Source organism: Poeciliopsis prolifica, unplaced genomic scaffold, assembly GCF_027474105.1.
Source record: "Poeciliopsis prolifica strain line A6 unplaced genomic scaffold, Auburn_PproV2 SCAFFOLD029, whole genome shotgun sequence".
In the NCBI taxonomy this organism is placed as follows: domain Eukaryota; kingdom Metazoa; phylum Chordata; class Actinopteri; order Cyprinodontiformes; family Poeciliidae; genus Poeciliopsis; species Poeciliopsis prolifica.
The window spans coordinates 5,278,816-5,304,010 of record NW_026562404.1 but is presented as its reverse complement, the minus strand read 5'-3'; the positions used below and the strand labels follow the sequence as shown (position 1 = coordinate 5,304,010).

The 25,195-nt window shown below is 42.7% G+C and overlaps 1 protein-coding gene across 5 annotated transcripts in view; it reads left to right on the top strand.

Annotated features, from left to right (window-relative positions):
- The first annotated feature begins 995 nt into the window (after positions 1-995).
- The window catches only part of kmt2d (lysine (K)-specific methyltransferase 2D), a 33,514-nt gene continuing 9,314 nt past the window's right edge, over positions 996-25,195 (top strand). Inside the window, exons 1-39 of one of the 5 annotated variants that reach the window (XM_055049888.1) lie at positions 996-1,957; positions 4,188-4,270; positions 4,700-4,805; positions 4,923-5,125; positions 5,233-5,342; positions 5,440-5,602; positions 6,553-6,724; positions 6,843-6,957; positions 7,337-7,515; positions 7,624-7,871; positions 7,967-8,086; positions 8,498-9,252; positions 9,367-9,480; positions 10,695-10,808; positions 10,916-11,020; positions 11,095-11,276; positions 11,560-11,724; positions 11,932-12,041; positions 12,165-12,206; positions 12,841-13,029; positions 13,115-13,288; positions 13,535-13,657; positions 14,352-14,473; positions 14,574-14,709; positions 14,814-14,894; positions 15,008-15,061; positions 15,930-16,088; positions 16,627-16,696; positions 16,867-17,102; positions 17,214-17,287; positions 18,343-18,393; positions 18,472-20,073; positions 20,163-20,339; positions 20,637-20,776; positions 21,643-23,402; positions 23,479-23,611; positions 24,213-24,294; positions 24,398-24,464; positions 24,568-24,800. In XM_055049888.1, the coding sequence (XP_054905863.1) occupies positions 4,222-4,270; positions 4,700-4,805; positions 4,923-5,125; positions 5,233-5,342; positions 5,440-5,602; positions 6,553-6,724; positions 6,843-6,957; positions 7,337-7,515; positions 7,624-7,871; positions 7,967-8,086; positions 8,498-9,252; positions 9,367-9,480; positions 10,695-10,808; positions 10,916-11,020; positions 11,095-11,276; positions 11,560-11,724; positions 11,932-12,041; positions 12,165-12,206; positions 12,841-13,029; positions 13,115-13,288; positions 13,535-13,657; positions 14,352-14,473; positions 14,574-14,709; positions 14,814-14,894; positions 15,008-15,061; positions 15,930-16,088; positions 16,627-16,696; positions 16,867-17,102; positions 17,214-17,287; positions 18,343-18,393; positions 18,472-20,073; positions 20,163-20,339; positions 20,637-20,776; positions 21,643-23,402; positions 23,479-23,611; positions 24,213-24,294; positions 24,398-24,464; positions 24,568-24,800 (8,715 nt within the window). In that variant the 5' untranslated portion in view covers positions 996-1,957; positions 4,188-4,221. Of the gene's footprint in view, positions 1,958-3,565; positions 3,681-4,187; positions 4,271-4,696; positions 4,806-4,922; positions 5,126-5,232; positions 5,343-5,439; positions 5,603-6,552; positions 6,725-6,842; positions 6,958-7,336; positions 7,516-7,623; positions 7,872-7,966; positions 8,087-8,497; positions 9,253-9,366; positions 9,481-10,694; positions 10,809-10,915; positions 11,021-11,094; positions 11,277-11,559; positions 11,725-11,931; positions 12,042-12,164; positions 12,207-12,840; positions 13,030-13,114; positions 13,289-13,534; positions 13,658-14,351; positions 14,474-14,573; positions 14,710-14,813; positions 14,895-15,007; positions 15,062-15,929; positions 16,089-16,626; positions 16,697-16,866; positions 17,103-17,213; positions 17,288-18,342; positions 18,394-18,471; positions 20,074-20,162; positions 20,340-20,636; positions 20,777-21,642; positions 23,403-23,478; positions 23,612-24,212; positions 24,295-24,397; positions 24,465-24,567; positions 24,801-25,195 lie in introns of those variants that run through there. The other 4 variants (XM_055049889.1, XM_055049890.1, XM_055049885.1 and 1 more) reach the window with 4 other exon arrangements.

Sequence of the window (25,195 nt, the reverse complement as noted above, 5' to 3'; positions counted from 1 at the left end):
ATGAGGGATTTCCACTATTCTTCCACTAGAGCATCTGTTATGTCGTGCAGCGAAGTTGGGCAGGAAGGATTGGCTTCCAATCTCTGATCTAATTCATCTTTATGGTGCATCAGGTTTACGTCAGCACTTTGTGAAGGCCGGTCAGCTTCCTCCATAACAAAGTCGCTCATCCGTCTCTTTTTGGGAACGTGCTCTGAGATCTGGGATGGGGTCGTGCTGGAGTAAAAAAGGAATCATCCCCCAAAGTGTTCCCACAAAGTTGGAACATAATTTAGAAACAACAACAAAAAAGAACATCTAAAGCAGAAGAAATGTTTTCAAATTCAAAAAAAGATTGAAAAAAGCGTTTCGGGTGCAGCACAAGTATTTCTAGAAGTTTCACACTCCCCTAAAAATGTTACTAAAGTAAATGTATCTACTTGCTTCCAACTTCTGCAAATAGACAAAGAGATGCTTTTTTTTTTGTTTGTTTTGTTACTTATTCATTCCTTTTATCATGACATTTCACAATACAAAAAAAGCCCTTTTGTCAAAGTAATAATCAATGGTTATTGGAGATAATTTAATATTTAATTATATTTAGAGGAGACATTTTTTTCCTGTATCACATTAAATTGATAGAGAAATATGTCAAATTAAAACACATGACATATTTTTAAATTAAATCTTTGTACAATGGTGTCAGAGACGGAAATGTTGAATTATTTTCCCACTGATTTCACTTAAGTTTTGCAATGATTCGGCATAAAGAAAGGTTTCCCAATAAATTCTGGTCAGGATCAGATTTGTTTTTTTAAATCGTATTATTTTTACAATATGAAACGTTCAGTAAATCTTTTTTTTTAAAAAAACAATATGTATAAAAATAAGCAGTCATAACTGTTTATTATATTTGCTGTTATTGCTTACCGATATTAATTTGTAAAAATAGGGAATTAACTCAGAAACAGTTTTTTTTTTTCTTAACTGTGAAACCCAGCTAAGTCACTCACCAGCAGGGATATGAGCGTGGCTCTGCTGTTCCAATCATAACAACCTAATGAAAAATGGCTTCCCTGGATTCGAAAATCTAATGACCTAATATCTATCATCCACCATATTTCAGTGGCCGCGCTCTCGAAATTAAAACCCCATGTTGCGTGCTCGCGATCAAGCTGCACAAGCTTTCTATCTCTTTAGCATCGCCCCCAAGTTGTAACGTGTGCTCCGGCGAGGGATAATTACGAATCGCTCGCTCGGATGAATTAATTTTCGACGTACTTGTTCGGAACGCAGCGCGGTTAGCATAGGCTAGCCACGTTAGTGGAACGGCCGTTTGGAGACGCGACGCAGTTTAGCGAAGGGAAAGAAGAGATGCTAGCGACCCCAATACAAGGGTACCCATGAAAAGTTGAACTGCGAATTCAGTTAGATGAAAGTCTGCATTCGGCAAACAAAAAACAAAACAAACAAACAAAAAAAAAACTTGAAGGAAACCATTTTCCCCTGGCTCGTCTGACAAAAGTTCAGCGCAGCACTTTTCCGGATACAGACAATTTATGCAAACTTGCTGCAACGAACGACCTCTTCGAGTGAGATTCCAGTACATAACTGGAGCTTGCTAATGTTAGCCCTGAAGCTACGTTCACCGTCGCTACGTGGAGCCAGGAAACATTTTTCTGGACGAGCCGAAGACTTGCGCTGGGATACAAAAGTTCCCCGACTGGTCAACACAGGAGTCCGGCCGTTGGTTGGCCGGGTCAAGACGGTGTTGTCCGTGGAGTTAAACGGCTAGCAAAGCCTGCCTGCTGACTGCCTTCCCTTCCGCCGACTTGCACTTCCCCCACTCTCACAACAGCCGGGGCTAGCCGCAGCGTTAGTCCGGGTACATAAAATGAAGCGAGCATCAGCATTTTCGGAAGCTTTGTGGCTCTTTAGATCTTGCTGATGCATGAGAAGAGGACATTATTTTTCTAAGGTAGGTCGGGACAAGTGTGGCATGCTTTATTTCCTTGCAGCATAGTGATCTAAACACACTAACCCTGACCTTAGACCGGTGTTAGCGCTGCTATCTGTAGCATTTAGCTGCCAGATGAGTCTATCTAATTGCTGGGAAGCTAGCTGTGGTAACCTGTGTGTTCTCTTTCGGTTGTTCTGTACTGCTTGTATTCACATGGAGATCCACGTAAAATCCGGTTGTCATATTCCAAAACTACACGTCCCTGAGCGGAGTGTCGTGTCGGTTCTTGGGATTTCTTCGGGAAAGTTTGTAGCTGCGCCACAATAGGTAATTGTTAGCTTTGTAGAATTTTCGTCACTGATATGGATGCGTCTAATTGCTGGTTGGAACCAACCCTTTGAAGTCGGTGTTTACATTGAGAAAGTGCTTGGCTCTGCTATTATTCAGCCATAAATTCCTTATTGTAGTCCAGCAGCACACCCCAGTTTCTGATTATTACCATTTTATATCCAGAATCAATACTGCTCGCAGTTAGTTTGCAACACTAACTATAATGTGAGGACTTGTGGACATCGTGTTTATTACTTTTGCTTCGATCAATTCTGCTTTTCCTCCACAGCAAAGCGTACGGTTTGTCTTCGGAAACGTGTCTTTTAAGCGAGTTGGTGCTTGGGGGGGTCGGATTGGGAAATGTGCGCCTTGTTTTTGGAGTGTGTTTCGAGTGTTTCTCGCTCCCGATTGAGAACAGCGATGTAATGTTAAGACTGCTAAAGAGATTGTGTCCATTAGCTCAGTTGCATTCACACTCATTTTTGATGCAGTTTGTAGAACAATCTCAGGCTGTTTTCACTGTGCACGTCCGTGGAGTCTTATTGTGGGCGTTTTGGTTGTAGTTGTAAAAATTACACTTATATAGCCTGCTTTAGGATCGTTCAGGTTTTACACGGGGAGCAAATATCTATCCTTGAATTCGAGTGATCTTTTTTAAATTTAAGGCCCCCAATACAATATTTGACCCCCACATACCACTTCCCCTCTGTTCGTATTTCCTCCATGAAAAATGAGGATATGTCTGTATAATATGCACGATCATTCAAATAGATGTGACGTAAATCTTTACTTAACCTCAGCTGTCACCCCTGACGTTTATTCGTATTAATTACAAATTTTAATTTAAAAATATATTCTTTTTTGTCAACTTCGTTTGCCTTCAACCTGTGTAAGAGTGGCGCCTTTGAGTGAATTCCTTAATAAATAAAAAAGAGAGCTAAGAAACCAAAAACAAAACTATGCCATCTACTTCCATTTACTTTTATACAATGAAAAGGAAACATTACGAAATGCATGTACTCAAGGCTTGTGACACAATAATTGTTTTGTAATCCACCAAGAGTCACTTGGACAATTCATCACTCGTGTATTTATTTATGCGCACACGAGTCGTCGCACTTATTGTTCCCGTATTTCTCGTCTGTTATGCGGATAAAACCGATTTGCCCTCATTGTTTGTTTTATGGCGTTCGGTTGAGCGCGTCAATCCCAAGGCGGAACTATTATTTCTCAGTGACCGTGTTCTGCACGAAAAGGGCTCCGCTGCAACAGGAAGCTCGCTATAAGGAAGTTGTATTTTCTTTGTGTATCCCGTTTTGGGGCTGTTTAATTAAACAAAACGCAGCTCGGTTGCGAGCTCGAGTGCTGTTTGTCCACGGAGACTTCATCGACGTGGATTATGCATTGCCTGGTAAATAAGTTGGCTCGTTAAAAGCCATTTCTGAATGATCGCTCGTACGTAACCTTCGCGGTATTTTCATGAGTCGGCGTTAAATCTCGGTTGCATTAAATTAAAGCTACGAAATTTACACTTGGGGAATCACGGGAAAGTCTACATGTGGCTGTCTTATTAAATCAGCCGTGTCGCTGATGTAGTATTTTACGTTGAATTGTTTAATGCAGTGTTGTGCATCTTGTTTTTAGTGTAAATATTTGAGTTGTTTAGTTTTCAGATTGCAATCAATGCCTGGCATTTTTGAGATATGCGAGTGTGTCACACTTTACTGTCCGTATTTAATCCAGGTTGTTGTTTAGTTCAAGTAAACAGGCTTGAACCATCTTGAACCAACCATCTCGATGGTTTTGCCCATTTCCGAAGTAAAGGAACTCATTCCAGTAATTTTGATATGTGCTAGTGGTTTTGTCATACCTGCCCCGTTCCTGATCCACAGTTTTGCAATTTGGTTTTGTTTTGCAGATCTCTGTTAAGGAGGTCAAAATTTGTACGTGGAATGGACGAGCAGAAATCGAACTGCGAAGAGAATGACTCTGAACCAACAGGTAAAGTTGTCATGATATTCCATTTCATACCTCCTCCAATTAAGCTTTTTCTAATTGATACTGATTTCTAGCTTTCTTTCTGTTCAGTATTTTGTTTTTTTATCGTAAGGATAATCCTCAGGATTCTAGCAAATAATAGGAAAAATGCTTGTTATGTTCTCAGATAGATGCACAGAATTTTAATCCAGTGGAAAATTGTTCTGTTTGTTGATGTGTTTATGATCCAAAATTAGTTGGTAATTAGTCAGTAATATTTAAAAGACGAGAAAAAAATTCCCTTTTTTTGTTATACTTATTGATGCATCTTTATTTTGGATATTGTTTTTTTTATGTGGAGATGGATATCTAATTTAATTTGAACAAAGCAGTAATAAATATTTTGATGTCTTTATATATCTGTTTTATTTATTTTTTTGTATTTGCCAGCAGATGATAGCGCCTCTGGACATCAGCCAGTCTCCCTCCAGGAGTCGTCCAAAGTCTCTCCTGCTACAGACGAGTCTGGTGTTGATGCAACCTCCTCCAGCACACCTGTGTAAGTTCCTGTTTGCCTCAGAATTGCCTGTTTCTTTAAGATGATGTTCATGACTTGTATCCTCTTATAAAAGTTCTAAAGATAAATATATATTTTTAATCATTATTATGTGGACAGAGAATGCATTCGTGCCTGTGCCCTTTGTAATTGTGTGGAGCGGAGTTTGCTTGGACAGCGGGAACTGCGACACTTCAGGTCGTCATTGGAGCGACCGACTCAAAAGCCATCAGCTTTCCCACTGCCACTGCCTGGAAATGATGACCTGTCTTCCATTGGTTTTTCTGACTCTTCTTGTCTGACAGCACTCTTTGATGACTCAGGTTAAGCTCAAAATATGTTCCTATGCTGTTTCAACATTGCAAGGCAGCCATGTTCTTCTTTTGTTGACGTCTGTGAGGTGTTTTCTGTTTATTGTTGCGATGAACAGGGGGCTGTTGGGTCCACCACTGGTGTGCGGTGTGGTCAGATGGGGTGAAGCAGACGAAAGACGAGGAGCTGGAGGATGTGGATAAAGCTGTTATCTCAGGGACTCAACGGGTGAGTCTGCTCTCCATCAACTTCACTTGGAGTGTAAAAGAAATATTGAGCACTTTTGTCAGGAAATTGAGTCCTTTCTTCTCTTGGTTTATTTCAGCTTTGTGAATATTGCAAAAGACTGGGTGCAACCATACAATGCCATGTAGAGGGCTGCTCACGATTTTACCACTTCCCGTGCTCTGCGGCCAGTGGATCCTTCCAGTCCATGAAGCAGTTGGTCCTCCTCTGTCCAGAACATATAGACAAGGCTGAGGAGTTGGGTAAGAGACGTCCTCTGTGACTCACTTATAACTTTGAGTGTGCTTGTAGTGTAGTAGGTTTGTTATCATATGTTTTCATAAGAAGAGTGGCTATCCAATAGCTACTCTTCTCGCTCCTGAGTTTTGATTAGTGACTGTGTTATTACTGCCTTCTATTATTTTCAAGGTGGAAATCCAATTAAATGTGAGCACAGTTAGCATTTACTAGGTTCAGAATCAACTTTTTAAAATAAATTTTAAAAGACTTGACTGTAATTTTTCATTAAAAAATGCTGAATTCTCTGACACTGTAGAAAATCTTGTCCCATTGTTCCAAACTCTTGAACTTAATAAATTAATAAACTGAAATTCATTCTGATCACTAAAAATTAGGTTGTAATTATCAGAGATAGTAAGTTGTTTGATGCAACACTTGAAATGGGGGGCGTGAGTTTGAGTCAACATTTGATCAGTCACGATGTAAAATAAAGGATCATAAATTACTGTAGAATCTTAGATTGTGAAATACTGTTGCTGACATGACTTGTTTTATGTACAAGAATGACCTTAGTATAATTTAAATGTTCTTTCAGTGCAAGTGGTTTTGTCTTGCAAGTTTTTAATGTGTCCCTGATATTGTTTAACCTTTAGGTAACTCCTCAATTTTTGCTTCGCTTGTCTGTTGCAAACAAAAGACACTTTTATTTCCTTATTTTTTTCGTCCTATATATGGAATTAGGTGGGATTTATTAGCCCTCTCCAGATATTCATTGAAAGCTAATTTGATCAGTTTCTTTACTTGTATGCATCCATTAAAGCATTGTGAAATGTTTGTGTGTGTGTGTGGTGGTCTGAAATTGTATTCAACTTCCATTGTATCAGAAATTGGGGGAAAAAAAAGGAATGTGGAAAAAAACAACTGATGATGCAATTTTCCCTTTGCAATCTGTATTTGTATATTTTGCTTACAGCTGGTGAGGAGGCGTGGTGTGCAGTGTGCGATTCAGTTGGGGAGCTCACAGAGCTACTTTTCTGCACGGGTTGTGGCCTCCATTATCATGCATCCTGTCTGGAAATCGGTGCCACACCTGTCCAGCGGGCAGGGTGGCAGTGCCCAGAGTGTAAAGTGTGCCAGACTTGCAGGTAAGTTCAACATGTGAGCAAACTACATCCACACTTAAGATTTGGGATGTACATCTTTGTTTGAAATGGCATGTGTATTGTTTTAAAATAATACCAAGTTATTTAATTTCACTTTTAGACAACCAGGAGAAGACTCCAAAATGTTGGTGTGTGATGCTTGTGATAAGGGATATCACACGTTCTGTCTCCAACCAGCCATGGATTCTCTTCCCTCTGACCCTTGGAAATGCAGAGTTAGTCACTTTTTTTTTTCATCTCTATTAGCAGTAATACTGTCTATTACTGTTTATGGTATTTTTTTCTATTTATAAGATTTTGCTGTGTTGGTCATCCGGGAGTGAATAAAAACCGAAACAAAACCTAGAAAACCTTTACAAACATCCTCAGAAGTGGTATTAAGGATTAATCATACACACAAAAACAATCTAATGTTGTGAAAGTCTGAAAATTGTACATGTTTACAAGAATAATTATCTGCTTTGAGACAGATTAAACTGTAGACTTGTTGCACATGATTGTAAAACCATAATAATGTGTTACCTGTTGGAATGAAATATGCTCTCCATTTTGAGGAATTGGTCCTCATTATCACCATGTCATGTTTTTCCACAGAGGTGCCGTGTATGTATGGAGTGCGGTGTTCGTGGGTTGACGCTGCCAGGTTCAGCCCAGTGGTTTGAAAACTACAACATGTGTGAAGAGTGCCAGCAACACCGCAGCTCAGTGTGTTGCGTTTGCAGCAAAGCTGCCAACCCGTCTGTTGGGCTTCGGTGTTGCGGCTTATGCCACAGGTCAGCTTAACACACAGTGGACTCAATTAACTGGTGCATCTGGGTGCAAGCTGATGTTTTTGTAATGCAACTTTTCTGATTGTTTTATTTATTTTTTTATTTCTTCAGATGGATGCACATCGAGTGTTCTTCACTGGGAGAGCTTTCAGAAGCCAAGGACATCTGTCTTGTTTGCAAGGAGGATCAGCAGCAGACATGCATGGACGACATTCAGTCTGGAGAGGAGATGACAATCCAAGCTGACCTGGTCACTGAAATGGCAGCAGATTTATCAGAAAAAACTCCTGGTCAGAACGGTGCAACCGGGATGGACGTCGTGAAAGTCGAACTTCAGAATGACGCCCCCATGGATTTGGGTATGTTAGAATTTCGAAGAACCTGAAAAGTCGAAGCTTAGGAGGAAAAAAAAAAAGTTCTGGCTTTTTAATGAGCTTGTTTTTATTTGGTTTAGGTTTGGAGTCTACAGTAGTTCACTCAGCAGATGTTAAGGGGAAGGAAATGAAGCAAGAACCGCAGGCGGCAGGAGAAGGATCCACCTGTCAAGAGTCATCTGCTGCAACTGAGTCTACAGGTGAATAAAAATAATTATTTCAATTATTTTTTAAATAATTGGAATTTTGTTTGTTTTCTGTGCATCTCAATAAATTAGAATAACCGAGAAATATTTATTTTGAGTGTTAATGTTAAACCAGCTGTCCCTAATAATGTTGATGTGCTGCTGAAAATACTGTGCAATGACAATAAAGTTAATCTAGAAATGAAACACCTACATAAACAAATAAATGAATTAAACACAAATGAATTTAATTTCTTTTCTTTGGTGGTAGATAAACACTTCACGTGTAGCACTGTCTAATACACTTACATGGGTTTTTAAAAATGTTTTTATCTAACATGCAAACGTTAATAGATTAAAAAAAAAATGTTTTATAGATCTGTGCGTATGTTTCTCATGCTAATGAAGACATATTTTTAAACCCAGCTTGTGCTACAATGGAACAAGGAGTCACTTGTCTTCCTGCTGTTGAATGGAGATCAGAAGAAATACTCTGTGAGAAGACTCAAAGTCCGTCCTCCGGGGTCTTCTCAGCAGAAACTCAGTGTGACATTAAACCTACATCAGAGCCCACTGCATCGTCACACCAAGCAACTGGAAGCATGGAGGAGGAAAAGCAAGAGTCCACCGTCTCTGTGACGGAAGCTTCGGAGGAGTCGTTACAGAGCGGCTGTGTCGTGGAACCGTTCAGAAAGGACGGGCAGAGACCAGCGGTCTTCTCTGTTTCTGTGGACAAACCCGAGCTGCCGTCCAAGGACGAGAAGCTCGAGAGGAGTCGATGCCAAGACCTCCAGTCCCCTTCCACAACCTCGCCATCAGCAGACGCACAAGACGCGCTTTCTGCCATGGACGTGGAGGCGAGGTTGCTTCCTCAGTCCGAGGAGGAAGACGAAGAAGAGGACGACGAGCAAATGAAAGGACATCATTTGGACATCAAGCAGGAGCTGCAGGCAGCGAAGCCCGAGCTGCTGCTGGACGAGATGTCCAGCAGCAGCGGCTTCCTGGGCTCGCCCGGAGAACCGGACAATCAGCTGGCCATGGAACTCGGACTGGTTCCCGCCGGCCGTTCCCACGGCGATAACCTCACAGAGACCGACGACTCACTTCCCTTCGATGCCCTCAGAAGTGATAGAGAGAAGGTAAAACGGAGAGGGTCGCCGGGCCGCTCACGGGTCAAACAGGTGAGGTCACCATGACATTGATTTTAATATCTGAAGGGTTGCAATAAATGCAAGTGTTTTTTTTATGACAGTGCCTTTTAGGTTGTTCATTTCTCCTTTTATTTTAACTTGTAGGGGCGAAGCAGCAGCTTCCCTGGAAAGCGGAGACCTCGGGGTGGCGGCGGAGGAAGAGGGCGTGGCGGGAGGTCACGCCTCAAAGCCATGGCGTCCTGCATCGATGCCTTTTTGGTGAGCTTTCCAATCATCTGGACTCGGAAAAGTCCAAAACCTTTTTTGGGCGTCTATGAAATGTACACAAATGTCAACCAATTTCATAAAGTCTGATTGATGCATCTCTTGTCATCATCCGTCATAAAACTGAATCACAGCCAAAGTATTTTTATACACAAAGTGAAATGGAATTAAATTATTTTTCTTGGTTTTTCATAGTCTTTGGAAAATGTAAAGGAAGCACAAATATTGTACACATATCAGGAAAAAATAATAGTAAAAACTCTTACTGGGGAATCCTCAATAGCCAAAAATGAACTGAAGTAAGGACAACATTTTAAACCTCCAGATAAACAGTACAGACCAGAAGTTTGTAAACACCTTTTCATTCAATGAGTTTCCTTTATTTTCATGACTATTGACATTGTAGATTCACACTGGAGGCATCAAACTATGAATTAACACATGTGGAAGTATGTACTAAACAAAAAAGTGTAAAACAACTGAAAATGCTCCTTATATTGTAGTTTCTTCAAAGTAGCAACCTTTTGATGTGATTATTGCTTTGCACACACAGTGCATTCTCTTGATGAGCTTCAAGAGGTCGTCACCTGAAATGATTTTCACTTCACAGGTGTGCCCTGTCAGGTTAATAAGTGGGCTTTCTTGCCTTATTAATAGTCATGAAAATGAAGGAAACCCATTGAATGAAAAGGTTGTGTCCAAACCTTTGGTCTGTACTGTATTTTGGGAATATTTGCAATCCGAAAGCCCAACAGAAACACTGGGACATTATATGTCAGTGTAGCTGTTAAAATGTAAATTAGCAACATCAGGTTTCAAGGGAAAGCTAATCAGAGAACAGATGAAGTGCTCTGAATGGCTTCAGCTAACTTTCTGTCTGTAATTATATTTAATGCTTGGATTTGAATGTTGTCACAGTCAGGGTGAAGTGAGACACATCTATGTCCTTGTAATAATATTTCACTATGATTAGTGAAAGCAATCACGGATCATTCATTTTTGTTCACAAATGTTTGTATGTAGATGCTCAGAATTGAAAAGTGAAGTCAGGAAAGGTGTGAATGTGGGAATTGTGGGACTCTATAATAAATGCAATTTTTTTCTCTTTTACATTTGTCATTCCTCCAGAGTAACAAATTAATGAATAAAAATCTGGACTTAATAGGATTTTTCCTATAATTAAACACATCTGGTATCCTTCCTTTCAGCTAAGCATGACCTCAGACACTGGACTAAGCAAGGAGGAAGACGACGAGGAAGACGACACCATGCAGAACACGGTGGTTCTCTTCTCAAACACAGACAAATTCGTCCTGCTCCAGGTACAACACTTTTCATTTGCTGTGGTTTGTCACTGAAAGAAAGAAAAAATAAATAAATCCCAAGCGGTGTGTATCTCTATCTGACTCCTTGCTCTCGTCTGTTTCAGGACATGTGTGTGGTGTGCGGCAGTTTCGGAAAGGGTCCTGAGGGCCAGTTGCTAGCTTGCGCTCAGTGTGCCCAGTGTTACCATCCTTACTGTGTGAACAGCAAAGTAGGAAGTGCTTCAGTTACCTCTTTGATACTCATTTTGCCGAAGCGAAGATTTAAGCGCGTTCTCTTCTTCAGATCACCAAGACGAAGCTCCGTAAGGGCTGGCGTTGTTTGGAGTGCATTGTGTGCGAGAAGTGTGGGAAGGCGTCGGACCCGTCCCGTCTGCTGCTCTGTGACGACTGCGATGTCAGCTATCACACCTACTGCCTGGACCCTCCCCTGCACACCGTGCCAAAGGGGGGCTGGAAGTGCAAATGGTAAAGAAGATCGTCTCTTAGTGTGCAGTAGTCTTTTCTGTTCTTTTCCTTTTGAACTAGGTCAAATGGAAATGAGCACATGCACATTTGCATATTATGTAAAACACTGAAACACAGCATCTCAGCTCCGCATTAGCAATTTAAAGTCTCCTTGCTCTGTCTTTTCCTTTTGTAGCATTGAATAAATCCAAATTTTTTCCATTGTAGCATTTGTTTTGATACAAACAATAATAATACAGTTTTACTGGATCAGTGGAAGAATGACCCGACTCCTCCCGTGCAGGTGTGTGTGCTGTGTCCAGTGCGGCTCCAGCTCACCAGGCTTCCACTGCGAGTGGCAGAACAACTACACACACTGCGGGCCGTGCGCCAGCCTCGTCACCTGTCCGGTCTGCAGGGAGAACTTCATGGAAGAGGAGCTGCTGCTGCAGTGTCAGTACTGCGACCGGTGCGTGCCGCGCTCCCTTACATCCGCGCGTACCAAGAGAATCTTAGGAATTCATGGGGATGCGGCTAATGACGACAAGCGGGAGATGGATTATGCATGGAGTTTTCTCGTCATAAATTATTCCATAACATCTTTTGATTTTGTTGGCATTTACGAAAGGAGTGTGTGTGCGTGTGTGTCATCGTGTTTTCCTGTGTGCCTGTGCAGATGGGTCCATGCTGTTTGCGAGAGCCTGTACACGGAGGATGAGGTGGAGCAAGCCTCCGATGAAGGCTTCGCGTGCACATCCTGCACGCCGTATGTTCCAAAACCCGTGGGTGAGTCTCAGAATGACGAAGCCGACGAACCGAAAGCGAATATCACAGTGTCAAGATTTGTTTTCAATGCACTGATGTCATGATTTACTTTTGCTTTCTAATTCTTCTTCTTCTTCTCTGTAGTAGAGTCAGCTATTATGGCTTCAATAAAGATCAAAGAGCCTGGTTAGTAGATTTTATTGAATTATCTACAGGTGCATCTCAGTTGATTAGAATATTGAGAAGTTCATTATTTTTATAATTTAGTTCAAAAAGTGTAATTTCAATATAGTTTCATCATGTTGAAAGCGACAACCGTAAAATGACCAGAAAAAAAAGTTAAATATTTCCCTCCATTTGTGATGAATTTAAACAAGCAATAATAGTTTCCATTTTTTTATTGAGAAATAAAAAAAAAAAAAACAGTAAGTAAAGTCACAGCCTTAAACAATCATTGGCTTCTGATTTCCTTTTCCAGTAGGACTTGGCATCTTATCACAGTGCAAAAAATGACTAATATTTGCTTGACTAAACAGAAGACAGGTGACCGGTGCCATGCTGCTTTGGTGCAGTAATTCATGCAAAAGCAGCCCTGACCAAATGTTGAGGACATGTAATGTGCAAATACATTTATGCACTTCACTTGTTGGTCTTATTTAACACGTAAACTTTCTGGGAAATACCATTTTATATTTTTAATTACTTGCAAACTATATTCACAAAAAGAATTGGAATGCACCTGCAATGGCACGTTGTGGTTTCCTGTTGTTATTTTATTTTTTTGTCCCGAGCCGGTTCGATTTGAAATTGTTTTCCACAGAACCCCAGTTCTACCGTCTGGAGGGCGTGTGGCTGACAGAGTCGGGCATGTCTCTGCTGCGCAGCATCTCCATGTCTCCCCTGCATAAGAGACGGCAGCGTCGCTCTCGTCTCGGCACTCTGTGTTGCGACGGCGGGCCTGATGGAATGGATATGAGGGAGGTCGAAGGAGACGGTGACGACGGAAAAGGTCGGCCCGGTTTCGCCACATCTGACAGCTGATAAACAGTCGTCTGTGTTGGGTTCGTTCTTTAAGTGTTTCTTTGAATTATTAGGCTGTGGTGAGCCAATGGATTGTGAATCCAAGATGGAGGCGCCAGGGAGCCCTGACAAAGAAGGTGGCGACAGGGACGCTGGTCCGGAAGGCATGGGGGACTGTGACGGCCTCAAAGGCGGAGTCGACGAGACGGAGGACAGTAAGAAGAGGAAACGAAAGCCCTACAGACCAGGTAAGCTTCCTGGAATGTTACATATTTTAACTCCTACATATTATTTTTTCCTCAGCAGTTACAAGATCTGGAATAAGTGTAAACACACCTGTAACTTTTTCACATGTTATTGTTGCTCCATTGCGGCTCTGGTGGAACGTTTAGTGTGTAGTTCTGCTCCACTCCAGTCTTGCACTTGAAGGGAATAAATTCTTCTGGAGGGCAGTTTTTTCAAGATAAATTCAATTTCTTATTTGTGTATTTTAGGGATTGGGGGCTTCATGGTGCGACAAAGGAAGTGTCACACACGCTTAAAGAAGGAGTTCTTTGCCCAGCTGGCTGGAGAGACCACGTTAGATGGACAGCCAATTGAGCGAACCATTGAAGAAGGTTGGAGTCAACAGATTGCCAGATTTTACTGTTTAGTAGATTTTTCATTAAGGACATCTTAATGCTGTGTGCTGTTAACAGTCATAAAGGTTTGGAGAATGTATAATTTAAATTCAAAATACTTCCTGTGTGTAAAGGAAATAAACTCACAAGAACCTGAATGTACTGATATTTAGCCTCTCTTTGATTTTCTTTGACATAGTGAGGTCAAGTTGACATATGATTTAAGAAAGAAAATATGAAAAAACTTTTGATTAAGGCAGAGATCTTAATTTAATTTAATTAGGCCCTTAAATGATGGCATGTCTACATGCCATCATTTAAGGCATGTACACATGCCTTAAATGATGGCAATATTTTCTTGCATTGGAAATATGTGCATAAACTACTTTATTACCATATATCTGCTTTAATATTGATATTGGCTGATGTTGGTAAAAAAAAATCGTAGTAGTATGGAGAGTTGAACTGAGGTCAATTTTTTCTCCAAAGTTATCAAAAGGCGGCAAAAATACATACAATGATGGCAACTATAGGTCATCAGGCATAATAGCTAAATTTATATTGGATATTGGTTTCGGCCCAAACTTTCATATTGGTGTATCCCAAGTTATTTCCCATCATCCTTGTTGTGAACTGACTCTTAGCCTTTTATATGCATATTGTTGAAGTGATTGTGTGTGATTGTGTGTAGGTCCTCACCCGGACACAGACAACATAATGGATCCTAAACCAGCAGAAGGTGAAGAACAGGCCAAGAAGCGCCGGGGCAGAAAAAAGAGCAAACTGGAGGACATGTTTCCAGCTTATCTCCAGGTTTGTACACTCTCTGTTACTCCTGTGCTTCAAAAGGTCGTGACATCGAAATTATTCAATGATTTTTAACATTCATACAAAATGTGCTTCTGCATTTCAGGAGGCCTTCTTTGGCAAGACACTAATAGACTTGAGTAAGAAAGCTGTGATGATAGCTCCAGGCCAGAGGCCGGGTGCATGCCTTGTGCAGCCTGTGTTACTAAAGCCAGCAGGAGTCCAAACTGCTGCCCCAGAAGGTAGGGACGCCCAAATGAAGCAGTGACACGGTCCTGAATGTTACACACTGAGGTTGGCAAATGTTCATGGACTCATCTTTGTGCTTTTCTCTCTCATGCTGAAGCCAAAGATCAGGCGGTGGGTGGGAGTTTTCCTGTCAAGCGAGAGGGGGGAGAAGCACCCCAGCCTCAGGGAGACGGCACAGGTAAGACTTTCTGGGGATGTCGAGGCCCACATATTCATTACAATTATACTAAAGCTGTTCAAGATTAGCTCAAAAATCTTTCATAATTTTAGTAATTCCCATTCCTTCCTCAGGAGTGAAAGAGCAGTCAGCTCATCTCCATGACTCTGAGCCAGAAAAAGGTGAAGGTAATTACCTGATTCTAATTAATTAACACATTTTCTGGGACTTCTATTTACTCTGCCTGTTTTTTTTGTTTTTCTTTTTGGTGGGGAAAGTTTCCACCTGGTTGAAACTCCTAATGCCGCAGCGCCCAGGTTTCACTCAGCGGCTCACAGTGAAAGTGGGAGTCTGTCCGCCACTGCAATTCTCAGCATTAAACCCGTTAAGAATGATTTGGTCAAAGTGACCTCACTTGATAACTTATATAGCATTATTAGAAACACAATAAAAAGGTGTAATTTTAAAGAAATTGAGCTGATGCCAATTTTTATGCTTTCTCACTTTGAGCGACCAGAGAGGAGTTGGCCCCAGTCCTTGCTGTGATCGATACATTTTGTCCAATTCTATGTGTGGAGTCTGAAACATTATGGCTTAAAGCCAGAGGAAGTTGGTAACACTCAGAAGTATTTAACAAATAAATATTGAGAAGCAATACCACACAGCAGCAGGAGTGCATAATGTTTTGAGACAGGAGTGGATGCAGTTTTTCATATATCTTGGAAATTAAATCATTTTAATCGTAGCATGTTGCTTTGAATGTAGGATTTCCCCCCTAATTTGAAACATCTTTAAACACATTTAGACAGCTACCAGAAAGGTTTAGATTATTTTAAACTGATATACATATACTGTTAAAGATTTGAACAATTTAAGATGTTGAGGAGAATCTCTTCATGAAACTCCATCCAAAGTTTAATTGTAAATGAATAACCACTATGGAAACCTGCTCTTGAGAGGTATCTCTGTGTGTATTTGCATGAAACATAAAACGAAGGGTCTAGTACTGCAAACTTTCCAAATATTCAGTTTTTTATTCCCTTTTGCTTGTGACAGGTCTTCCACAAGGAGTGGAGAGTCAGGACTCTGAGCAGTTCTTCAGGAAGGTTCTGGGTGTGTCAGACGGTTCTTCTTTAGGGGGGATGAAGCCCATCTTGGAGGCCACAAAGGGAGAGTTAAATCGCAGTGCTGTCCCACAAAGAGCCCTCCCCTCAGGTGTGTAAAATAGACCCGTCCATGTTATTACAGAAACTGTCCTGCATTCTTCCTACACAGGATGTAAAAGTATATTTGGTTTTAATTCATTCATCTATGTTTACTGAATTTGGTTCAGGCATGAAACAAATCAGAGAAATCCATCTATCTGAATCTTTATCAACACAAAAAAGTTAACAAAGTTGGGAAAATTCAGGCCAGCTTTCACAAATTAGTTTTATTGCTTCTTGACATATTGATGTTTTAACGTGCATAAATACACAATCTCACTGCTCTGTCAGAAGCGAAACGCAGTGTGTGACTTCATGTTTTAGAAAACCAAAGAATAAAATCCAGTTAAATTGTGTAGCGAACCGTATCTATCATTTGCAAACATCATTAAATACTTCATTTCTCTTTTTGAACTGATAACTGAGTCATCAAAAAATATTTTAATATTGTGGGTTTTATCAATATTGAAGTAGTTTCTGTCACATCTCTTATAATAACTGAAGTACAGATGAGTCGTGTATATGTTTAATCTTGGTTTCCTTTGCAGGGCCGTTGCCCTCTGCTGGAATGATGGATGCTTTTCCTGGCCTCTCCCAGTCTCCCTTCTTTGAAATGCGGTAGGACCAATACCGAACTGCTTCGCGCTTATTAGTTTACTGAAAAGCATATCGTATATAAACAGCTGTTAAAAATGAGCAATTTACATTTTGAAGTTATCAGGTATCTCTGCTATTTATACTCAGAGAGTTTAGAGTTACAATAGACAATGTCGTTTTGTGACCTGCAGAGAGAGAGGACTGTTCAGTCCTGATGGGGGGGAGGAGAGTCCCTGGGCCACCCCCTCTACCCCAGTGACACCCTCCTCTCCGCCCACTCCCACGGAGGCAGAAGGTGATGGGCTGTCCTATAACCAGCGAAGCCTCCAGCGCTGGGAAAAAGACGAGGAGCTCGGAGAGCTCTCCACCATTTCTCCGGTTCTTTATGCCAATACAAATTTCCCTTCGCTGAAACAGGACTACCCAGGTTAGTGAGCTGGGAAATACATCAAAGCCTAGTTTGAGATCACAATGTCAAAAATCAGACATTCGGTAATTTTATGGAGCAACTGCTAAATGTTTCCTTTTTCTTTCCCAGACTGGGCCAGTCGCTGTAAGCAGATTATGAAGATCTGGAGGAAGGTGTCTGCTGCTGACAAGGTTCCATACTTGGTAGGTTTATTCTGGGGTAGAAATCTCAGAGGTAGCATTTAAATGGGCTTTGTTAGAAATCAGAAGAATGGGGAGGGCTTTGGGAAGAAGCTTTGGGAAGGGCTTATTGAAATTCTTTAGTTTTTATAAAACTGAATGTAAGCAATGCTCATCCAACACTAAATCCCTTCCAGCTCTCGTTTGCGTGAAATGGTTTATATCCCATTTACATAGATAGAAACTGTTAAAAATGTAGAAAAACATTTTATAGTGGCAATTTTTGGTATGTTTTCAACCAGCAGCGCTTTGTGACATTTTGGCGATGACTATATCTGTTGCCATTTGTGTTTATTTTCTGCTTTCTTCTCCATCTCACCCGTGCATCCATCACTGTGTGACCTTTAGCATTATGGGCCGTGTTATGCGTGATCTTTGTGAGCATCTTCTGCTCTGAGACGCTGTCCACCTGGCTAAATACTATATTAGTGTGTAAAAGCGCAACTTCATGACACTTGAAATATACCAACCAACAAATAATGCACTCCAAACAGTCCTTCACATTATGAATGCTGCACACACTGATATTTCTGAGACGATATATTGTCAAGCCTCAAATGGGAGTCTTATTGAATTAAATGTTTTTGCTAACATGGGCGTTAGAAAATGTAACTCCTGAATAAAACTTATAGAGTCAAATATGCTGCTCAAAGTGAAAAGAACAATGTTTATCTTTTTGTCTTGTTGAAAAATCCAGTTCTCATTATTATTGTTTTTACCACATCAGTGGTACCTAGAAAACTTAGTAGTAAAACTTCTTAGACCCGTATCTCTTTTTTTGTTATGAAAAAGAGAACTTTTACAGTATATCTTTCATAATATAAAGCATTTGAACCAGTTTATTTTATTCTCTATTCAGTCACTTGATACTTGTGAACTCTTATACTGAAGAGAGAAACCATATATTGACTTAAATAACCCCATTCATAAACTGCAAATATTTTAATCTCATGACAATTTTTTTAGTTTTACAAAGTAAAAAAAAAAAAAAAATTAACCAGAATATTTTCCCATTGCAGCAAAAGGCCAAAGACAACCGAGCAGCACAGAGAATTAACAAGGCACAAAAGGCAAGTTACATTTTCCTCATTCACCTGTATCATCCTTAAATCCCTACCTTCTTTAACTTTGTGCTGTTGAAATTACAGCAGGCAGAGAGTCAGGTGTGCCGCCCTGTCAAGACGGAGGCGGTGCGTCCTAAAGGCGAGCGGCCGACTCTACACCTCCACATCCCGCCCCCCTCAGGCTCTACGTCCATCTCTTCCCACCCGAGCTCTGCAGACAGCCCCTATTCTTTTCCTCCTGATTCGGGGTCGTCTTCTGTATTTTTCTCAGATGGAGCACTTAAGACCCCGTTGTCAGCTGAAAGTCGGACTGACCCCCTGGCTAAGCTTCCTCCCCAGTCGCCCCTTTCTCACACGCATCCCAGCACACCCTTCTCCCATACCGGGGCCAGCCCTCTGCAGGCCTCTTCCTCAGGTTACCCCGCTTCCGGCCCACAGGGTCCTCCTCAGGGACGGCCAGACAGCCTCGGCCTTTTTGACATGCAACCAGGAACTCCTGGAACCCCTAGACGGGCCCAGCACGTTGATCCATACTTCAAATCGCAGCTGCAGCAACAACAGGGTCTCCTCCTACATTCGCAGCAGGGCTCACAGGAGGCCTTAGGTCCTTCTGGAAGTCCCCATTCACGAGGCCCCAGCCTTGGGGAGTCACCGGTCTTCTCACCACTCCACAACACTCAGCATGTAGACCCTTTCAGAGGCCAGCCAGGGATGGGACGGACAGACTTTGGTTCATCTTCATCCCCCTCCGCCGTGGCTTCCTCGCCTGTCAGTACAGGACAGCACAGAGCTGAGTTTAGTGCACCTTCTCCTCGATCTTCTGTTGCAGGAAGACTGGAGCTTTCCACTGGGTCTCCATCGGGAATGCTCGAGGCTGGGGATGGTCTATTCAAGGCCCCCATGACCCCTCGAATGCACCAGGGAGACGGTGGACCGCCTCATCTAGGAGCTTCCCCGAACCATCCTTCAGAGGGCTACCGCCAGTCTCCCTCCCATAGTTTCTCTGACCCTCACTCTCACCCGCAGGTTACCCCCAGACCGCAGTCAGGTGACAACTGTGGTCTGGGAGCCCAGAGACACCCAGCGACCCAGCAGGATCAGGGTCATAGAGTCCCCTCCAGTCCACAGTCCCAGGGTAGTGCCCCATCTCCCCACACTCCTGGTGGCTTGTCCTCCGACCCGTATGCTGTCCAGTCTCCAGCTACTCCTCGTTTCCAGTCCCCAGACCCTTGTTCCAGGCCACCTTCTAGACCACAGTCCAGGGACCCCTTCGCTGCTCTCCACAAACCTCCTCGCACTCCTTCTCATTCCTCCGAGGGAACTGGAAACTATAAAACATCGCCTCATCCCAACCAGCCCCCTCCCGGCCATCCCAACAGCAGTTCCACTGTGGATCCACTCTCTGGAAAATCCGCCTTTAATCGCAGCTCCAGCACAGGGTCTTACCTAAGCACCCAGCAGCAGAGCCCAGTGGTCCCAGGTCAGCCTCAGCTGACCCAAGGAGCAGATACCCTTGGTTCCAGGGCACTGCCTGGTTCTGAATCCCAGGAACTATCTGCTGTTCACCCTGCAGAGCTGCCTCATCAGCCAGTTGTGCAAGGCGCACAAGAAATGCCGGACCTCTCAGCCGTGCAGGAACCTTCTCTAGTTGGGCTGAGCCCATCTGAACTGGAGAAGTACAAGCAGGTATCAGAACTCTCAGAATCTGTTGTTTAAAAGTCAGTTGGTGCACGTCTTCTCTTTTGCAAACCACTGCTTGCGTTTTGTTTCAACAGCGGCAAAAACTGAGGGACTTTATAATCAGGCAGCAAAGGCAAAAGATTACAATCAAACAGGAGAAAGAGGCTGCAGCTGCTGCAGCTACTGGAAATGCTTCCCCAGGCTGGTCTGGAGGGGAGATGGGAGCTTATCAACAAGATAAGACCCTCAGAGCTCCTCCCCCTTACCCACAGGTAAACCTTCTGCAGCAATTACACAAGAAAGACACATTATGAAGATATTGTATTGTTGCAGGAAAGCTACAATGACGCAGTCTCTTATGGTGTGAAGAATTGAAAGCATGTAGCACAGAGACAGCAGGGGCAGACCTGTCAGCTATTGTGTGGATAATATCAGATGGTTATCTTCTTAATTGTGGCAAAAATTGTTATAACACAATGAAGTTAACCTAACCATTCACAGAAAGATTTGATAGTATAAACGAACAAGAATAAATAAACTGCACATGTAACTAGCTTTGCTTCGTTTAGGACCGTGTTGCTCCTGTTCCCTCTGAGGCTCAAGTTTCTGTTCCTGGGAAGATGCCCGTGGTCGGAGGAGGCATGGATGATAAGATCATTCGCCCACCGCCTACAGGAACAGCTGCCATTATGGACACAAGTGGACTCAGGCAAGCTCTGTTATAAAGTAGAATCTTCAGCAATGTTGCTGTTATGTAACACCATTAATGACAATTTGAAAACTGACCTTTAAAGTTTTGATTCTCAACCTCAGAAGTGGGCTAAAGAGAACTACGGTGGGCTTGAGTGTTGAATGCTAAAATAAAACTTGATAAAGGAAAAGATCAAACATTAGTTAGAATAAACATTAATTTTATACAGAGAGCTTCATGCTAGATTCATATTGTAAGAAATACTACTTTCAAATAGTTTTTTATGATGTCAAAAAGGGAAAGGTGGCAGAGATCTGTAGCTGATCTGTTTCCTTGGAGCCATAAAACAAGAACGATATCCATCACAATCAATATCAATAGAAAATGCGTTCCATGAAATTTTGGGACCGCACGGCATTCTGGGGGATGTAGGCGGACTCGATGCTAATGTCTGTCATACACCTCTGTACTATGATAAATTTGTACGACTGTGGATTCATACCCGGTGACACATTGGATTGTGCAGAAAACTGGTCTGTAGGAAACGGCATCCACATAGGAGTGTTTTGAATGCGACAACAGGCTGATAATGTTGAGTTAGCTGGACCCAACTAGCTCATCAAACTTGCCTGTATCATTCAGATTGTGTGAAATGTTGGCAATCTGTCCACTTGATGATGAAATCTCAACCATATTTGCTTTAGAATAGAAACAAAACATTTTTTTAAACTCAAAAACACGGCGGGCGACTGCATAGCTGACCTAGCGCCCTGAGCACCGGGCTTAGCAAGTTTTCTGGGGGAAATACTGAACTAAAAAGTTAGTTAACTATTGTAGATTTATGTCCTGGTTTTCCAACTCAATTATATATTTGTCTCTTACAGGCTTCCAGGGTCCATTAGACCTCCTGGTATGTTTAGCCGTCCACCATTCCCTCCTCAGTGGCAACCCCAGGGTCCAGGTCAAAGAAGATTACCCCAGCCTGGCCTTGAAGCGATGGGCATTAGACAGAATCTGAACCCTGGCGTTAACATGCAAGGCATGGAGAACCCACACACCATGATGCCAGGGCATGGAGGAGAAAACCTGCAGGCACTGGGTCAGGGCCCTCCACCGCAATTCATTGAACTGAGACACAACTCACAAAGGCTTCCCCTACGGCCTCAGTTTATGCCTAGAACACCCCAGCAAAGACCACGTCTCTTTGTCCAACAACAGGATTTGGCTACGTCTTACTTCCAGCAGCACCCTATAGCTCAAGCTGGAGGGATGCAAGCAGATGGAAGTGGCGTCTCGCAGCTGGGGGTATCACAGGGTGCCATGTCCGTCCCAGGTTTGCTGCCTTCACAGACCACCGGAACAGTATCCCAACAGCCCCACTTGCAGACTCAGGCAGCCGTTTCCAAATCCGGAATGCAAAGTACTGAGCAACAGAGAGTTGGACATCAAGGATTGGTGACGGACCAGCCGCCTGCGAGTGTCGGGCCCTGCGAGGAACTGCCAGAACCGGACCTTGAGGGTCTAGGTGACGGATCAGGGGATGGCGGCGTGGAGGATGAAAACGATCTGACACTTGACTTGGATCCTGACAAAGGAGACGATGACTTGGGCAACTTGGACAACTTGGAAACCAATGACCCGCATCTGGACGATTTGTTAAATGGCGACGAGTTCGACATCCTGGCTTACACCGACCCCGAACTGGATCAGGGAGATCCCAAAGATGTCTTTTCAGACCAGCTGCGGCTGGTAGAAGCAGAGAGTGAAACACCTTCATCGGTTGCTGGATCTACTCGCTGTAAGGTTGAAGACAGAGCTAAAGACGAGCCAGGGCAGAAGTGTTTAATGCTTTCCCAGAAGGATTCTGCTACCTCAGTCCCACCTGTTGCAGAAAATGCTGATCCTTCAAAAGTCAAAGTAGAGGACAAATGTCTCACCCCTCAACTGCAAGAGGGACAATCAGTGGTCAAAAATGAAATGAGAGAGGCTGTGTCGATACTTCTCGGAGGAACCGCATCAACAGCCAAGACGGAGCAGAAGGAAACCCAGCAAGCCTGTCTCAGTTCTGTAAGACTCGGTAGACTTCAGTACTCCATGTCCGGACAAGGGGACCCATTTTCCCCTGGCACCCCACATGGAGACATGGGAGACGATCCGCTGGGGCTGCCAGACGTCGGGGGCCAGCACTCTCCTGCAGTAGACCTGGCAAAAGTAGAGAGCTCTTTAGACGGTGAATTGCCTCTTCTCATCCAAGACCTCCTGGAGCACGAAAAGAAAGAACAGCAAAAGCAGCAACAGTTGAGTTCCCTTCAACAGGGCGGCATCTCTGCGCATTTTCCTGGCCTCTCAAGTCAACATCCAAACCCACAGGGGACCGAGCAACTGATTCTGCAGCATCAGCCTCGTCCGCCGGCGCAGGGAATGATGGAACCTGCGGCAATGGTGCCGCGTCCTCAACTCATGATACAACAACAACAACAGAGGATGATGGGGCCGGGAGTGGTGTCTCACCCTCACATGGCGATGGCTCACCAGCAAGCCATGATGAGGACGGGGCAGCCGGGAATCCACGCAGGCCTCAGCCATCAGCCTCCACCGGTGGTTAAGCAATCGCAGCTGGCCAACAACTTCTTCCCAGATAAAGGTGAGCACAACGACTGGGCACCGGCAGTCCGTTATGTAAAGTTTTGTTTTTGTTGATCGTGAAATTTGTCACCTAGTTGCAGACTTGGATAAATTTCCCGCGGATGACATCATTGATCCAATTGCCAAAGCGAAGATGGTGGCTCTGAAGGGGATTAAAAGAGTCTTGGCACAGGATCCGACGATCGTTGTTCCTCCTGGCATCAACAGGTGTTTTTGACTTTATTTGTCTTGGGAGCCAATAAATACAGTACCTTTCAAATATTGATGGTTCTTCATAATCTTCGTACTTTTTTATATTTTGTCATTTTACTACCATGAGCTTCAAGTTCAGTCAGATTAGAAGGAGCATAACTTTCTTTTTCTTTTCTTTTTGCCTCTGATTCTCTGGACTTTGACTAGGCCAATCTAACTCATCAATATGCTTTGATATAAACTCCATTGTAGCTCTGGCTGGATGTTTGGGGTTGCTGTCATTTTGCAGTCTCAGCTCTTCTCCTCAGCTCTTTGTATTTGGCAGGATCTCTCTTCCCATCAGCACTGACCAGCTTCTCTGTCCCTGCTGACGAAAAACATCTCCATAGTATAATTCTGCCACCACCATGTGTCAACATGGGGCTAGTTTTTTTTTTTTTTTTTTTTCTCTTTCTTGGCTTTTAGCCAACTACAAGTGGGACTTCTTATAGCTTTCTTCTAAACAGGCCAGATATGGGAAGTTCATGTCTCTGAATACCTGAATTTCTCGATACAGCATTGGTCAGAGTGAGTAGCTGCTAACTTGCACTGTTTTCTTTTTTTTTTTTTTTTTAAGGCAACAAGTTTCCCTGCTTGCACAGCGGCTGGCCTCTGCACCTGGCACAGATCCTGCTCAGGCTGCACCCGGACCGCCAAAGGTACTTTCTTTTCTATAAACCGTGTTGAAAGAAAACATTAAAACATCATCTGGCCAATAACTTTTCATCCAAATCGTCATTAACAATCTCTTTTCTTGTTCAGGAGGGAGAAACAAGTGATCCCGTTCAGTCGAGACCCAATCCTCCTCAGTTTGTGCAAGGAATCATCAGTATGTTTTGCATATAGTCTTTCTTGTTAGAAGTGTGCTTTCATTGAGTTTGAGATGCACAAGTTATCTTGCGCGTGAGCTACAGTTTCTTCTTCTGTTGCAGATGACGCAGAGCAGCACCAGTACGAAGAGTGGCTCCTTCACACCCAACAGCTTCTCCAGATGCAGCTGAAAATTTTGGAAGAGCAAATCGGAGTTCACCGAAAGTCGCGCAAAGCGCTTTGCGCCAAGCAGCGCACGGCGAAGAAAGCTGGCAGGGAGTTCGCAGAGGCTGATGCTGAGAAACTGAAGTTGGTCACCGAAGAGCAAAGCAAAATTCAGAAACAGCTCGACCAGGTTCGCTGAATAAAGTCCCTGGATTTCACATCAGATAGCTAAACTGTTGTAATATGTATGAATTGATTGTTGAAATAATTATCAACTAATCTAGTAATCAATTAGTTTTCAACTGGAGTAGTCAAAAAGATTATTTGATGAAAAGTAAAACATTCAGTGCAGTAATTAAACCAAAACTGTACAAAAAAAATTTACATTTTGCGTTTAAGATAAAGATATATTTTTCTGTAAACAGATTTTAGCCAAAACTGCACAGGCAGCAGTTTTAGCTTCACCCAGTTCTAATTTACTTAACTAATGCTATGTTCCTCTCACATTTTAGGCAATAAAATGTCATGTAAAGAATAATCAATTATTAAAATAATCCTCAGTTTCAGCCCTGATATATAATAATC